The following is a 14430-nucleotide window of genomic DNA, read 5'->3' as shown; positions in this document are numbered from 1 at the left end:
ATTCACTCTTGCCATCTCTTGTTTGACCACTTCCAATTTGCCTTGATTCATGGACCTGACATTCCAGGTTCCTATGCAGTATTGCTCTTTACAGCATCAGACCTTGCTTCTATCACCAGTCACATCCACAGCTGGGTATTGTTTTTGCTTTGGCTCCATCCCTTCATTCTTTCTGGAGTTATTTCTCCACTGATCTCCAGTAGCATATTGGGCACCTACTGACCTGGGGAGTTTCTCCTTCAGTATCCTATCATTTTGCCTTTTCATACTGTTCATGGGGTTCTCAAGGCAAGAATACTGAAGTGGTTTGCCATTCCCTTCTCCAGTGGAGCACATTCTGTCAAATTTCTCCACCATGACCCACCCGTCTTGGGTTGCCCCACGGGCACGGCTTAATTTCATTGAGTTAGACAAGGCTGTGGTCCTAGTGTGATTAGATTGACTAGTTTTCTGTGAGTATGGTTTCAGTGTGTTTGCCCTCTGATGCCCTCTTGCAACACCTACAGTCTTAGTTGGGTTTCTCTTACCTTAGGTGTTGGGTATCTCTTCACAGCTGCTAACGGATGCACGGGGGCTTGGGCCTCTAGGTGGGAACTACTTCCGGATGCTCGTGCTGACTTTCTTTCCTCATTCTCTGCCCCTGATCTCCAGTGCCCCTACTTGGGGTTCTTTACCTATTTAAATCCATCCCTGTCAAATGACCTTGCTCAAGTTCGTGAACCTCTCTCTCAACTTTGGCTCCTGCACCATGAAATCAGCTCAAATAAGCCAATCTCAAAGACTTATTTCTTGAAAAGCAAAGTCTGTAATATCTCTCTTCAGCAATGACCACCAGCTTTCACATGTTCTTTTTTTAAATATTGATATTTAAATTTACCATATACATACTATGTACACAGTTTTAAAGGAATAAAAATCCTACACTCTAGAACATAAGACAATACACAGAGCAAAGACTGGCGGTACTATACAGATGGGATTAACAAACATAAGTAAGAAGTATATGATTCTTGGCTTTCCAGGTGGCACCAGTGGTAAAGAACCCACCTGCCAGCACAGGAGACAGAAGAGATGCAGGTCTCATCCCTCCCTGGAGGAAGACATGGCAACCCACCCCAGTGCTCTTGCCTGGAGAATCCCAGGGACGGGGGAGCCTGGTGAGCTGCCGTCTATGGGGTCGCACAAGAGTCGGACACGACTGAAGTGACTTAGCAGCAGCAGCAGCAGCATGTGGAATAAGTGAGGAATAAATACATGAAGGATATGCTTTCATGAACTTAACTGTGCTTTCAGGAACCAGAGCATCCATGTTGTTCCTGCCACGTTGGAGGTCAAGTTCATGTCAGGGGGCCCTCCCCAGCCCCCACGGTGGTCTGGGGCCATGTGACTTGCTCTGGAGAATTAATTGTGGATAGATGTGCCGCGTGTACCTTTGCCGCCAGGGAAAGTTCCTCCAGGGCGCCCATATGTGCACTCACAGGGCAAGACAATGTTCCAGATGGTGTCAGCTGTCAGCCTGATTCGGGGGTGAGGGTGAAGCAGGAGCGAGTCCCTGGGACCTTCAATGGACTTGCAACACGGATGAGAAACAGACTTTTGTTCTGTGGCACTGAGTCTTGGGGGATGTTTGTTTCTTCAGCACAGCTTAGCCACACTGACAGATACACAGTTGCCAGAGATCCCCTCCGCTCATTACTCTGCTCTGATGCAGAGACAGCCCTGTGAGCATTTCCCAAAATGCTGCAAGCCTTGCTCAAAGAGGCTGTCTGTTCTTTATTGACCCTTTTAATCGAAGTCTGGGGGAGGAAAGGCCATGCCCACATTTGAGTTTGTTGTGAGCTCTGATCAGTTCAGTCAAGCTGAGATTCAGCCTGGAGCTGGTGAGACAGGTGATGTGGTCCAGACAGCCACGAATCAGAGGGTCCTCCTGCCGACGACGGAGAAGCCCATCTCCCTGTATTCCTCTATGGTGACCCACATGTCCTTGAAGGTGGAGAGCGAGCACAGCATGGAGCCACCTACCCACGCACCATACATGGAATACGGACAGGTGGACACCTGCACGGGGGTGGAGGAGGGAAGGGAGGAGGGTGAGGCAGGAGGGAGGGTCAGAGGGGAGAGAGGGAGAGAAACCTGGATCAAAATCCTAACAAACTGGGGATCAAAATGCCAATCCCTGAGCGAACTTCACAGGCAGTCATTCCCCCCTGGCCCCCCAGCAAGTACAGTCTATTCCAACCTTTAAAGATGCTCCGTGGCCCTCATCCCGCTGCTTGTAGCTTAAAATTATAGGATAAAAGGAATAAGAACACCAAGGACTCACAGCTGACTCTTGGATTCACTCTAAAATGCATGACACACTTGATGTGTATATTAAGACTATGCAAAAGGCACACGTTATTTTGTAGAAAAAATACAGCTAAGCAAAAAAAAAAAAAAAAAAAAAATCCAAGCAATCAGACCACATGGAGAAGATCTCATCTACCGCCTGAGGCATCACACCAAGACTTTCTCTGGTTTTTGCTCTGTTCTTACGTTTACGCTGACATTGGCCACCCATGTGGCAGATAGTGGTGTTTCTTATCCAAGTCACGTCACCCCTGGATTGAGCAGGTAAACGTCTTCACACCCACTTGCCAGGTGGCATCACTGAGGCTCTGAAGGACAGTTCACTTGCTCAAGGCCAGATGGCGTCATCCTCACACGTTCACTGACTTTCCTTAAGGCTCTTAGATACGTCATAGTACAACACGTTTATTCTCCTAAAAAGCGAGGTGAACACTACTGCAGGGCAAAGGGATTTAGAAGGAGGATTTCAGACACCCACGGTCCAGTTGGAAGTGGGAATGAGGGAAGATGAGTTATCAGATTCAGTCATGGGGAAGCTTGCTGACTCTATTGCCATAGAACCATGCTTGGCTTGGAAACCATCTGCTACTATTGGTTAAGACAAGAAAAACTGCTAAAATTTTAAGGGGAAAGAAAAACAAGAAGCACATTCAGGATCAGGCATCAGGCAGAGAAAAGAGCTGGTCACAGGTGCCTGGGACCCTGTGTTCTGACTTTTTTTCCATCAATAAGCTGCCACCCTGGATGAGCCACAGGCCCCATCTATGTCCTGTGTAAACAAACAAACAAAACCAGGCAGAGGTGTCCACAAAATGAGGTCTGTTCATTCAAAAGAGAGCAAAGCCCCCAGCAGAAAAAAATGGCCAGAAGGTTGGAATAAGTGATTACAAAAATATAAAAGAAGACAAACAAGAAGGTATATAGCACAGGGAACTATATTCAATATCCTGAGATAAACCATAATGGATAGAACATTAAAAAATGAATCCATGTGTATCACTTAATCACTTTGGTGAATAGCAGAAATGAACACAACTGTTCTTCAATTTAAAAAAAGAAAAAGAGAAAACTACAGACAACTAGGAAACCTGCCAAAGACTCACCTTCATTAGTCATTAAAGAAACAAAATTAAAGCAGTTATTTTTCATCTACCCACTTGGGAAAGAGTTTTAAAAATGATGGACCCCATTGGAAGGACTGATTTGAGGCTGAAACTCCAATACTTTGGCCACCTGATGCGAAGAGCTGACTCATTTGAAAAGACCCTGATGCTGGGAAAGATTGAGGGCAGGAAGAGAAGGGGACGACAGAGGATGAGATGTCTGGATGGCATCACCGACTCAATGGACATGAGTTTGGGTGAACTCCAGGAGTTGGTGATGGACAGGGAGTCCTGGCGTGCTGCAGTCCATGGGGTCGCAAAGAGTCAGACACGACTGAGCAATTGAACTGAACTGAACTGAACTGATGCTGACGGAACAACGTCGGTGAGACACTGTCTCCCTGGCGTTGACAGGACTAGAGGCTTGCTTTTCTCAGGGGCACCTTGGCCGTAGGTTCCAAAAGCCTTACCAGTGCATATATTTCTGGCTCAAGAAATACCCATCTGGAAATGGATTCTAAGGGGAAAAAATTCTCCTAAAGAAATAAGAGGAAATCACGGCACACAAACATTGTTATAGCAAGATTTACGTTGTCAGGAGAAGCTATTATTTTAAACGTTGGCCCCATGGAAACCAGCTGTTCTCTGAAGGGGGATGAGTCTGTTTTAGGGAGAGCATCCTTCTGTTCTTTAGGGGGCAATATAATGAGCTCTGTTGATGACTAAAGGTGAACCCACATCCCCTTCTCTTCCAGAGATGTCTAGATGGGAGAGAACTTGGGCAGAGACAGAGCTAAGTTTTAATAAAGTTACAGAAAAAGGGTGATGTCTTCAAGCTTCATATGGAGAAGTTTTCGGGGTGGGGGGCTGGGGGGGTAACTTGAGGGCTCAGAAGAAGTGGGGATGGGAGAGTTTGGTTCAAACCTCAGTCCAGCCACAGGCTGGTAGGCAAAGCCAGTGCATGACAGAGTAAGGGGCGCTCTTTGCAATGGTGGTCAAGAAACACAGAGAGACGTACACATTTCCATTTGTTTTCCATTCTGGCTAAGCTTGCCTTCCTTTCTGGTTTAGGGTTTTCCCCAGGGGCTCAGATGGTAAAGATTCTGCCTGCAATGTGGGAGACTGGGGTTTGATGCTGGGTCGGGGAGATCCCATTCTCCAGGGAGGGAATGGAAACCCACTCTAGTATTCTTGCCTGGAGAATCCCATGGACAGAGGAGCCTGGCAGACTACAGTCCACGGGGTGGCAAACAGTTGGACATGACTGAGTTACTAACATTTTCACTTCCTGGTTTAATGCAAGGTTTTCACAGGTAAGAATTCGGAGGGTCAAGAGGAGGAGCAGTGGAAATGTATTCTCAAGGAGAGCAGAGGGCTTCAGAGTGAGAAGCCGTGAAGGATAAGAGCTTTCTAATACTTATGTAAATGTCTCATCTCATGTGAGATGGTAGAAGGAGGCTGCAGCCTTGGGAGGCGAGGAAGCAGGTCAGTAACGATTTTCCAACATCACGTATATTTATGTGGCATCATACAAAACTGTATAAAGAAGACGGCAGCCTTAGGAAGCGCAAAGGCAGGGCACTGTTCTTTAATATAAATGTGTGCCCTGGCGGATCCTATTTTCTGATGAGGGTTCCAGTCTTAAGAAGGAAGGGATGGGATTAATTTTCCAGTATTACATGGATTTGTATAATAATGTAGTCCATCCTAAAGGAGACCAGTCCGGGGCGTACATTGGAAGGACTGATGCTGAGGCTGAAACTCCAATACTTTGGCCACCTCATGCAAAGAGTTGACTCATTGGAAAAGCCCTTGATGCTGGGGGGGATTCGGGGCAGGAGGAGAAGGGGACAACAGAGGAAGAGATGGCTGGGTGGCATCACCAACTCAATGCACATGAGTTTGGGTGATCGCCGGGAGTTGGTGATGGACAGGGAGGCCTGGCGTGCTGCGATGCACGGGGTCGCAACGAGTCGGACATGACTGAGCGACTGAACTGAAATGAACTGAATGGAGTTTTACGTATAATGTATATACAAGAGGGCTGCTGACTTTGGAAGGGAGGCCTGTATTGATTATACAATACCTAATCCATTTACCTTTCCATGAAATTCCTGAGTCTTCCCTGTTGCCCCAATAGCTCTGGAGGAGGAGGCATAGAGACCACCCAGAGCAAGGAGCACTGCTGTGCTTGGGGGACAAGCCTCGGTCCTCAGTCTCTGAGGGATGAAGAAGGCCCCTATTTAACCAAGAGCACATGGGTGGCCCCATCCCTCCAACCCCCAGCCACCCAGCCTGAGCTCATGCTGAGCTGGTTCCTTACAATTAGAGGGAGAGATAGGAAGATGCTTCTTCATGGCACAAATTGGGACTGAAATTCCAAACCCAGTGTATCAGTTCAGTTAAGTCACTCAGTCATGTCCGACTCTTTGTGACCCCAGGGACTGCAGCACTCCAGGCTTCCCTGTCCTTCACTAACTCCCGGAGCCTACCCAAACTTATGTCCGTTGAGTTGGTGATGCCAACCAACCATCTCATCCTTTGTCATCCTTCCTCCCACCTTCAATCTTTCCCAGTATTAGGGTCTTCTCAAATGAGTCATTTCTTTGCATCAGGTGGCCAACGTATTGGAGTTTCAGCTTCAACATCAGTCCTTCCAATGAATATTCAGTACTGATTTCCTTTAGGATGGAACTGGTTTGATATCCTTACAGTCCAAGGGACTCGCAAGAGTCTTCTCCAACACCACAGTTCAAAAGCATCAATTCTTTGGCGCTCAGCTTTCTTTACAGTCCAACTCTCATATCTATACATGACTACTGGAAAACCCATAGCTTTGACTAGGTGAACCTTTGTGGGCAAAGAGATGTCTCTGCTTCTAATGTGCTTCCAACTCTCATATCCATACATGACTACTGGAAAAACCATAGCTTTGACTAGATGAACCTTTGTGGGCAAAGAGATGTCTAGGTTGGTCACAGCTTTTCTTCCAAGGAGCAAGCATCTTTTAATTTCGTGGCTGCAGTCACCATCTGCAGTAATTTTGGAGCCCCCCCAAAATAAAGTCTGTCACTGTTTCCATTGTTTCCCCATGTATTTGCCATGAAGTGATGGGACCAGATGCCATGATCTTAGTTTTCTGAATGTTGAGTTTTAAGCCAACTTTTTCACTCTCCTCTTTCACTTTCATCAAGAGGCTCTTTAGTTCCTTGCTTTCTTCCATAAGGGTGGTGTCATCTGTGTATTTGATATTATTGATATTTCTCCCTGCAATCTTGATTCCAGCTTGAGCTCCATCTAGCGTGGCATTTCACGTGATGTACTCTGCATATAAGTTAAATATAGATGACAATATACAGCCTTGACATACTCCTTTCCCGATTTTGAAGCAGTCCATTGTTTCATGTCCAGTTCTAACTGCTGCTTCTTGACCTGCATACAGATTTCTCCAGAGGCACATCAGGTGGTCTGGTATCCCCATCTCTTTAAGAACTGTGGACAGAGGTTTGTGACATTGTGCAGGGGGCAGTGATCAAGACCATCTCCAAGAAAAAGAAATGCAAAATGGTTGTCTGAAGAGGCCTTACAAATAGCTGAGAAAAGAAGAGAAGCTAAAGTCAAAGGAGAAAAGGAAAGATATACCCATTTGAATGCAAAGTTCCAAAGAATAGCAAATAGAGATCAGAAAGCCTTCCTCAATGATCAATGCAAAGAAATAGAGGAAAACAATAGAATGGGAAAAACTAGAGATCTCTTCAAGAAAATTAGAGATACTGAAAGGTTGTTGCTGAACCACGAAAGATGCCAGGATTCTTGGCCTCTGGAAGAGAATAATTCAATCCAGGGCTAGAGATGAGGCTTGATCGCTCAGCGCCTTTGTGCAATAAAATCTAATTAAAGTATAAAGGAGATAGAGAAAGCTTCTGACATAGGCATCAGAAGGGGGCAGAAAGAGTACCCCCTGCTAATCTTTAGCTGGTGTTATATAGCTACTCAGTTCAGTTCAGTTCAGTCGCTCAGTCATGTCCGACTCTTTGCGACCCCATGAATCGCAGCACGCCAGGCCTCCCTGTCCATCACCAACTCCCAGAATTCACTCAGACTCACATCCATTGAGTCAGTGATGCCATCCAGCCATCTCATCCTCTGTCGTCCCCTTCTCCTCCTGCCCCCAATTCCTCCCAGCATCAGAGTCTTTTCCAATGAGTCAACTCTTCGCATGAGGTGGCCAAAGTATTGGAGTTTCAGCTTCAGCATCATTCCTTCCAAAGAAATCCCAGGGCTGATCTCCTTCAGAATGGACTGGTTGGATCTCCTTGCAGTCCAAGGGACTCTCAAGAGTCTTCTCCAACACCACAGTTCAAAAGCATCAATTCTTCGGCACTCAGCCTTCTTCACAGTCCAACTCTCACATCCATACATGACCACAGGGAAAACCATAGCCTTGACTAGACGGATCTTTGTTGGCAAAGAAATGTCTCTGCTTTTGAATATGCTACTAGCAGTCTGCTAATTAAAGAAAGGAAATGTCTCAAAACAGAGGATGGCACTGGGCCCCTCACCCACAAGATGCATTTTGAGACCCTTGGCACCAGGTGAGTCAGCCTGGGCCATAAAATGCAATCAAAGGCAGATTTCCATACAAATACATAGTTTCACTAACATAGATTAGGAGAACAATGTGTGAGTATAACATACTGGTTTGTCAAGTCAGTTCTGAGCCTTTAGGCGGAACCTACTTGAAGACAGAGTCTGGGGTAAATGCATAAGTACATTAACATAGCTTAAGACAAACATTTCCATAAGAAAAAGGCTTTGGTTAGCTCAAGGTTTGAGAGGGGTTAAGTTCAGGTGGAGCCAGGTGCCTTTCTGGCAACACAGAATTTTAAGAGAAACCTCTTTTTAAACTTGCAGAGACAAGGCGGGGAAATGTAAACTGGTTTGTTTCCTCCTGCTGCTTAAGAGAGCAGAGAAGGCAATGGCACCCCACTCCAGTACTCTTGCCTGGAAAATCCCATGGACGGAGGAGCCTGGTGGGCTGCAGTCCATGGGGTTGCTAGGAGTTGGATACGACTGAGCGACTTCACTTTCCCTTTCCACTTTCATGCATTGGAGAAGGAAATGGCAACCCACCCCAGTATTCTTGCCTGGAGAATCCCAGGGATGGGGGAGCCTGGTGGGCTGCCATCTATGGGGTTGCACAGAGTTGGACATGACTGAAGCGACTTAGCAGCAGCAGCAGCAGCTTAAGAGAGAGATTAAAAAATGTCTGACACTTGCAGCCTATTTCCTCCATTGGAGACCCCTGGCCTTCCTGCCTGTTACCCTCTCAATACCAAAGGAACATTTCATGCGAAGATGGGTACAATAAAGGACAGAAGTGGTATGGACCTAACAGAAGCAGAAAAAACCCAGCGCGTAAGCATTGCTTCCAGAACTACTTTTATAAACAGGGGGGAAAAAAGAAAGAAAAGGTTTGAAAATGGAGTCAGAAAGAAGCCCACGTGAAAAGGCTACAGGCTCTGTGATTCCAACCACACGAGCTTCCAACAACTTGATTCCAGCTACATGGTGTTCTGGAAAAGGCAAATCTATGCAGACATTAAAATCATCCATCGTTGCTTGGGGACGGGGGAGGTGGGGAGCAGTGGGCAGCGCCCAGGGCGTTATAACATGAACTATCATGTGACAGCCACCGAGAATGTGGAATCACGTCCTCTACAGGACAGGGCGTCTGCGGGTGCACGACCTTCTACAGTCCTCAGAGCCCATCAGACGCACAACACCAGGGGTGAAGCATAACGTCAACTCCAGACGTCAGCTGACAACAGTTGGTTCATCGGCTGTAACCAATGCACCAGAAGAAAACAACGGGTAGGCTCACGGGGCGACTGGGTGCACAGGGAGGAATAAGTGGGAACTCGCTTTCTCTTCGGTTTTCCTGTAAACCTAAGACAGCTCTTAAAAAATAAAGGCTGTGAATTTGAAAGTAAACAAGTAAAATTTACATGGTGGTGAGAGCATGGCAGGAAGCCCCCTGCCAGGGGTGGAGGGTCAAGCAGGGGAGGGTCCCTGGCTTCCTAAAGCCCGAGGTGCATGGAAGCCGACCTGGTTTTTGCAGACCTGGACCCGGGAAGTGGGGGTGGGGGTGGGGGAAGTGGGGGGAGCCTTTGCGTCAACCTCTCTCTGCACCATCAGCTTCCTCTCCTTGCAGATCAGTTAGGTAGCTCTCCTGTCTTAAAACCACCGCCACCACAACCGCAAAACTCCCGATCTTGCGTCCCAGCTGTTGCCCGGCTTTTCTGTGCTTCTTTGCAGCAAAAGTCCTTCAAGTCCCCTCCAGACATCGGCTTTAAAGGCCCTCCAGGTGGTCTGTCTCACCGGACAAAAGATGCTGAATCCCAGGCCCCCAGGGGCTGGTCGTCAGCTTGCCCCACCTGCCAATGTGGCAGGAGTTCTAGTCCGGCTTTCTGCTACCAGCAGGGCTGCCCACTCTCGTCCTTTCCTGCCTGCACTCTGGAGCCCCGGTTCCTGGGGGCACCCCCGTTCCTCCAGCCTCTCCCGATGGACCGAGGGGGCTGCGTGTGGAGCTGGGCCCAGCACCCTGTCTGCACCCCTGCCCCGGCCTCTACGCACCCCGCCTCTGATGAAGTCTCCAGTGTGGAGCTGGAGCCCAGCCTCCTCCCACCTCTGAGCTCAATCCCTCCTGAATTCTCCTCCCCGACAGAGAGGAGAGATCCCAAGTGGATGCGTCCAAAGCACCACTTCAGACTTCCCCTGACTACCCCTCTGCTGACCTCGACCATCTCTGCCACAGTGTCTCCATCTCCCCAGTGTTCAGGCTAGAACTTCAGGACCCGCCCAGGGTTCCTCTGTCTCACCACTACTTCACGTCTCCCCCAAAATCTTACTGCCTTTGCCTTGAGTGTGAGCTCAAAATCTGGCCACCTCCCCACACCCTCCGTGCTGCTGACCCCGAGCCACCAGCATGCCTCACCTGGACCCCAGCATCACCTCCCAGCTGCAGCCACATAGCCCACTCCCCGTGCAGCAGCCTGGCCCCTCCAGAGCCTGGCCTGATGTTGTCACAGCCCTACCCAAAGCTCCTGCTGGTTTCCAGTCTCCCTCACGGTAAAGTCTCGCGTGGCTTCTCTGACCCTGTTTACCCCGCTCCCTCTCTCAGCCCAGCCAACCTTTCTCAGCATTTCCTTAAGAAACCAGCCTCTGGGCCGCTGTGTGGGCTGTTCCCTGGGCCTGAATGCTCTTCCCCACATATCCAGCTGCTCCCCTCTCCTCCTTCAAGTATTCACTCAACACGGCCTTTCCAGGAGTGCCCCTGCCCTGACCTCTCTCCCCTTCTTCCTTTCTGTCTCCCCACCCTGAGCCTCATAGCCCTTCCCAGCATATTACCTCCGTACATATGATCTATATTGCTTAGTCCTCATCACTGCCCCCACACACTAGAATGTAAGCTCCCGGAGTTTCATCGCTTTCTGTTAACTGAGGCTTCTGCAAGCGCCTGGCACCTCAGAGGCATTCCAGGAACATCTGTGGAATAAATCGCTGAGCCCCAGAGGGTGGGTGTAGGAAGCGTACCTTCACATTAATCTTCGGGGAGACCAGGGTGGATGTTTCTTTCTGCAGCCGGGACCTCAAGCCAGAGCAGGTGCCCGTACCTCCCGACAGGATGATGTGGCCAAAAAGGATCTTCCAGAAGGCGGGGTTGCAGGAGCTGATGCACTCAAAGGCCTTAATGTGAATGCCCAGATTGTTCCGCTCTGCCAGGACGGACGGAACAAGGAAGAGACTTAGGGGATGGCTGCACCCGTGGGCTCCTCCCTTCCCTGGCAGGGACCAGGGACGCAGGGGCCCCCGAGTCTCAGGCAGCTCGAGTGCAGTGGACAAACAGCACCGCTGACCGTGAGGCCCTTACAGGTTCAACACAGCAAAGTACATGAACGCCCAGCGCAGCCGTGGGGCCCACCACTCACGACTGGAGAAGTACACGTCAATTCTCCTCGCTCACCCGGAAGACCTTGCATTGAAATGTCACCGACAGTTATTAATTTTTAATTTTTAAAAATTCTTTAGATTCATTTCTATTGGGTATGGTTTCTCTACGATGGTGTTTGTCCGTCTCTGCTGTTCAGCAAAGTGAATCCGCTATACGCACACATTCGTCTCCTCTCTGTTGGATTTCCGTTCCATGTAGGTCACCGAGGAGCACGGAGTTCTCTGAGCTGTACGCAGGCTCCCACGCATCGTCTGCTTTACACACGCGTCAGCAGCGTGCTCCCACGCGTCGTCTGCTTTACACGCGCGTCAGCAGCGTGTAAACGTCAGTCCCAATCTCCCAGCCCACGCCGCCCCCTTGGTGTCTGTGTTTGCTCTGTTTGTCTGTGAGTTACCCGTTTTCAGTGCGTCGGCATTGATCGCCTTACGAAAGGACTTCAGTAGCTGCAGGCTCTTGCTCCGGTGGCCTTGCAGAATTATCCTGGTCCTTCCTCTCCGGACTCAGCCCTCGCCTACATGGCCTCCGATGCAATGAGACCAGACCTAAAGGATGTGTGCGCTGTGGTCCCGTCTGTCTGAGAGTGTGAGGTGCTGGGAGGGATGGCGGGTGCCTATCACTGTGGCCTCAGCTGTGACGGTACCGACGTGTGACCCTGGGATAAGGACCGAAAAGTCGAATTCACAGGAGCCGTGTAGACGTGTGCACCAGCAGCTACCGTCAAAGTCACGGTTGTGCCCGCAAAGCTGCAGTCTACCTAGACCCGGAAGAGAACTTTCATCCTGCAGGTGAAACTTCATCCAACGGCTTCTTCATTTCCCCTTGATATCTGGAGGCATGTGCCATGTTTTAAACCTTTACCCCCTACACAACGTGTCAGAGAACACAGAACCCGGCTCACCTGTACTAGATAAAAACGCTGGGTCCTTGCTAGGTACTAATTCTGGGGAGGTTTACATCTCTGTTATTCCGCTTTGTCCCTTATTAATGTAACCAGTTATCTTTAAGTTTTGATTTCAGGCAAGAGCTGGCTTTCCTTGACTACTTTGCAGACTTCATTTTCCCAATCAAAGGGAATTTTATAACTCATCACTTTTTTTTCCTGTTCTCCCATGTCTGCCAGAGAGCTTTGTCAGCTCAACCTTCATTTAAAATCTCGAGATCAGCCAGACTTTTAAAGTTTCCTTCAAATTCCATGGGTTTTGCTTCTTTGCTTTGTCTCAAATCTATATTCTAAAGTATTTTGTAAGTAGGTGGAGTATAAATAATAAATAATGAAAAAGACTTGCTGTCTAGGGCAGTATCTCATCACATCTGATGGACGAGCTAACACTTTCTAGTAGGTCTCTTCATCTGTAAGATGAAATAATGTGAGATCTGGGGAAGGCTAAAATGGTCAGCAACATGACGGGTATGTTGTTGTTAACTGCTGTTTAGTTGCTAAGTCACGTCCAACTCTTTTGTGACCCCCATGGACTGTAGCCCACCAGGCTCCCCTGTTCATGGAATTTCCCAGGCAAGAATACCGGAGTGGGTTGCCATTTCCTTCTCCAGGGGATCGTCCCGACCCAGGGATCGATCCTGTATTGGCAAGTGGATTCTTTACCTGCTGAGCCACCAAGGAAGTCCTGGAGACTATTTCTTAAATAGTGGTAAACTGTGTTTTGCTGCTTAACAAGTGACGGTTGATATCAGGGGACCTTTTGAAATGAGGTGTCAGCTTGCTATTATTTGCTACTCAAAATAGAATGCCCTCCTGGCAACCCATCTCCTGCCTTGCGACGTGCTCATCTGTCTGTCCCCCTCCACGGACTCACCTATGAGGTCTGGCTGGAAAAGCGCTTCAGGGCAGAAAAACCTCTCTCTCCCAAGGTCTATCTCCTGGCCGTCAGGCAGCTGACACTTTTGTGGGTAGGAGGGAGAGTTGGCTTCTGCCTTCTCTTTTTCAAAGTCCAAAGCCACAAAACAATTTTTCTCTTTCAGGTCCCGTGCACACTCCCGGTCAGCTGTGGAAGAAACAAAAAGGGTCTGGCTGTGAGTTGTGTTCACGAAAGGATTTGCTTCTCCAGGAGCCTCCTTCTAAAGCTTCAGCTCCTTGCAGGTGTGGGGACCAGACAGAACTGTTAGGGGAAGCACACCGATTGAAAACGCCCACCCTGGCCAGGCTACCAGGCCTGGTTACCACAGTAACCATTTGCATGAGCTGTTTTACGACAGGAGGTCCTGGTAAGGAACAGGGAACTAATAAGCCTCCACCAACCAGAAGAGTTCGGGAAAGGTCAAAAGGAGACACCACCTGTCCGACCACTTCCCAGAGTCCTCTCTAGCATCCATCTCGGCTGAACAAGGCGTGCACCACCAGGAAAGACTCAGAGTCAGAATGATTGGCTAAGGACAACCCAGAAACTAATCCCATCACCATAAAACCCGAGACTGCAAGTCATGTGGCAAAGCTGTTCTCCTGGGTTCCCTTACCCTACTGCTCTCCACCCGGGCGCCCTTTCCCAATAAAATCTCTTGCTTTGTCAGCAGATGTGTCTCCTCGGACAATTCATTTCCGAGTGTTAGACAAGAGCCCAGTTTCGGGCCCTGGAAGGGGTCCACTTTCCTGCAACAGAACCACTGCAGAGGCAATTTCTATTTTCATCTCATATTCTAGTACCGGACTTCACATAGCTCAGTGTAAAGATTTTTCCTGCAACGCAGGAGACTCAGGTTCTATCCCTAGGTTGGGAAGATTCTTTGGAGAAGGGAATGGCCACCCACTCCAGTATTCTTTCCTGGGAAATCCCATGGACAGAGGAGCCTTGTGGGCTACAGTGCATGCAGTCTCAAAGAAATGGACACGACTTAGTGACTAGACAACAACACTCGAGTGCCTGCTGATCTGTAACGTGTGTTGGGGCCAGGTCTGTGCTTGAGAAGGGTGGACTGGGGATGTTCCGAACTAAAATGCAAATGTTTGAG

General features: G+C 48.8%; 1 protein-coding gene across 1 annotated transcript in view; it reads right to left on the bottom strand.

The window, feature by feature from the left end:
- Nucleotides 1-1789: 1789 nt before the first annotated feature.
- Nucleotides 1790-14430, bottom strand: part of LOC147341716 (actin, alpha skeletal muscle 2-like) — a 37244-nt gene continuing 24603 nt past the window's right edge. Inside the window, exons 8-10 of the mRNA XM_086383289.1 lie at nt 13281-13469; nt 11049-11230; nt 1790-2058 (exon numbers count right to left, since the gene is read on the bottom strand). Coding sequence (XP_086239415.1) covers nt 1915-2058; nt 11049-11230; nt 13281-13469 — 515 coding nt within the window. The 3' untranslated portion in view covers nt 1790-1914. The remainder of the gene's footprint in view (nt 2059-11048; nt 11231-13280; nt 13470-14430) is intronic.

This window comes from Bos grunniens, chromosome 29 (genome assembly GCF_055505025.1).
Source record: "Bos grunniens cultivar Pamir isolate PY7600 chromosome 29, Bosgru_T2T1.0, whole genome shotgun sequence".
NCBI lineage: Eukaryota > Metazoa > Chordata > Mammalia > Artiodactyla > Bovidae > Bos > Bos grunniens.
This window is presented reverse-complemented; position numbering and strand designations above follow the sequence as displayed.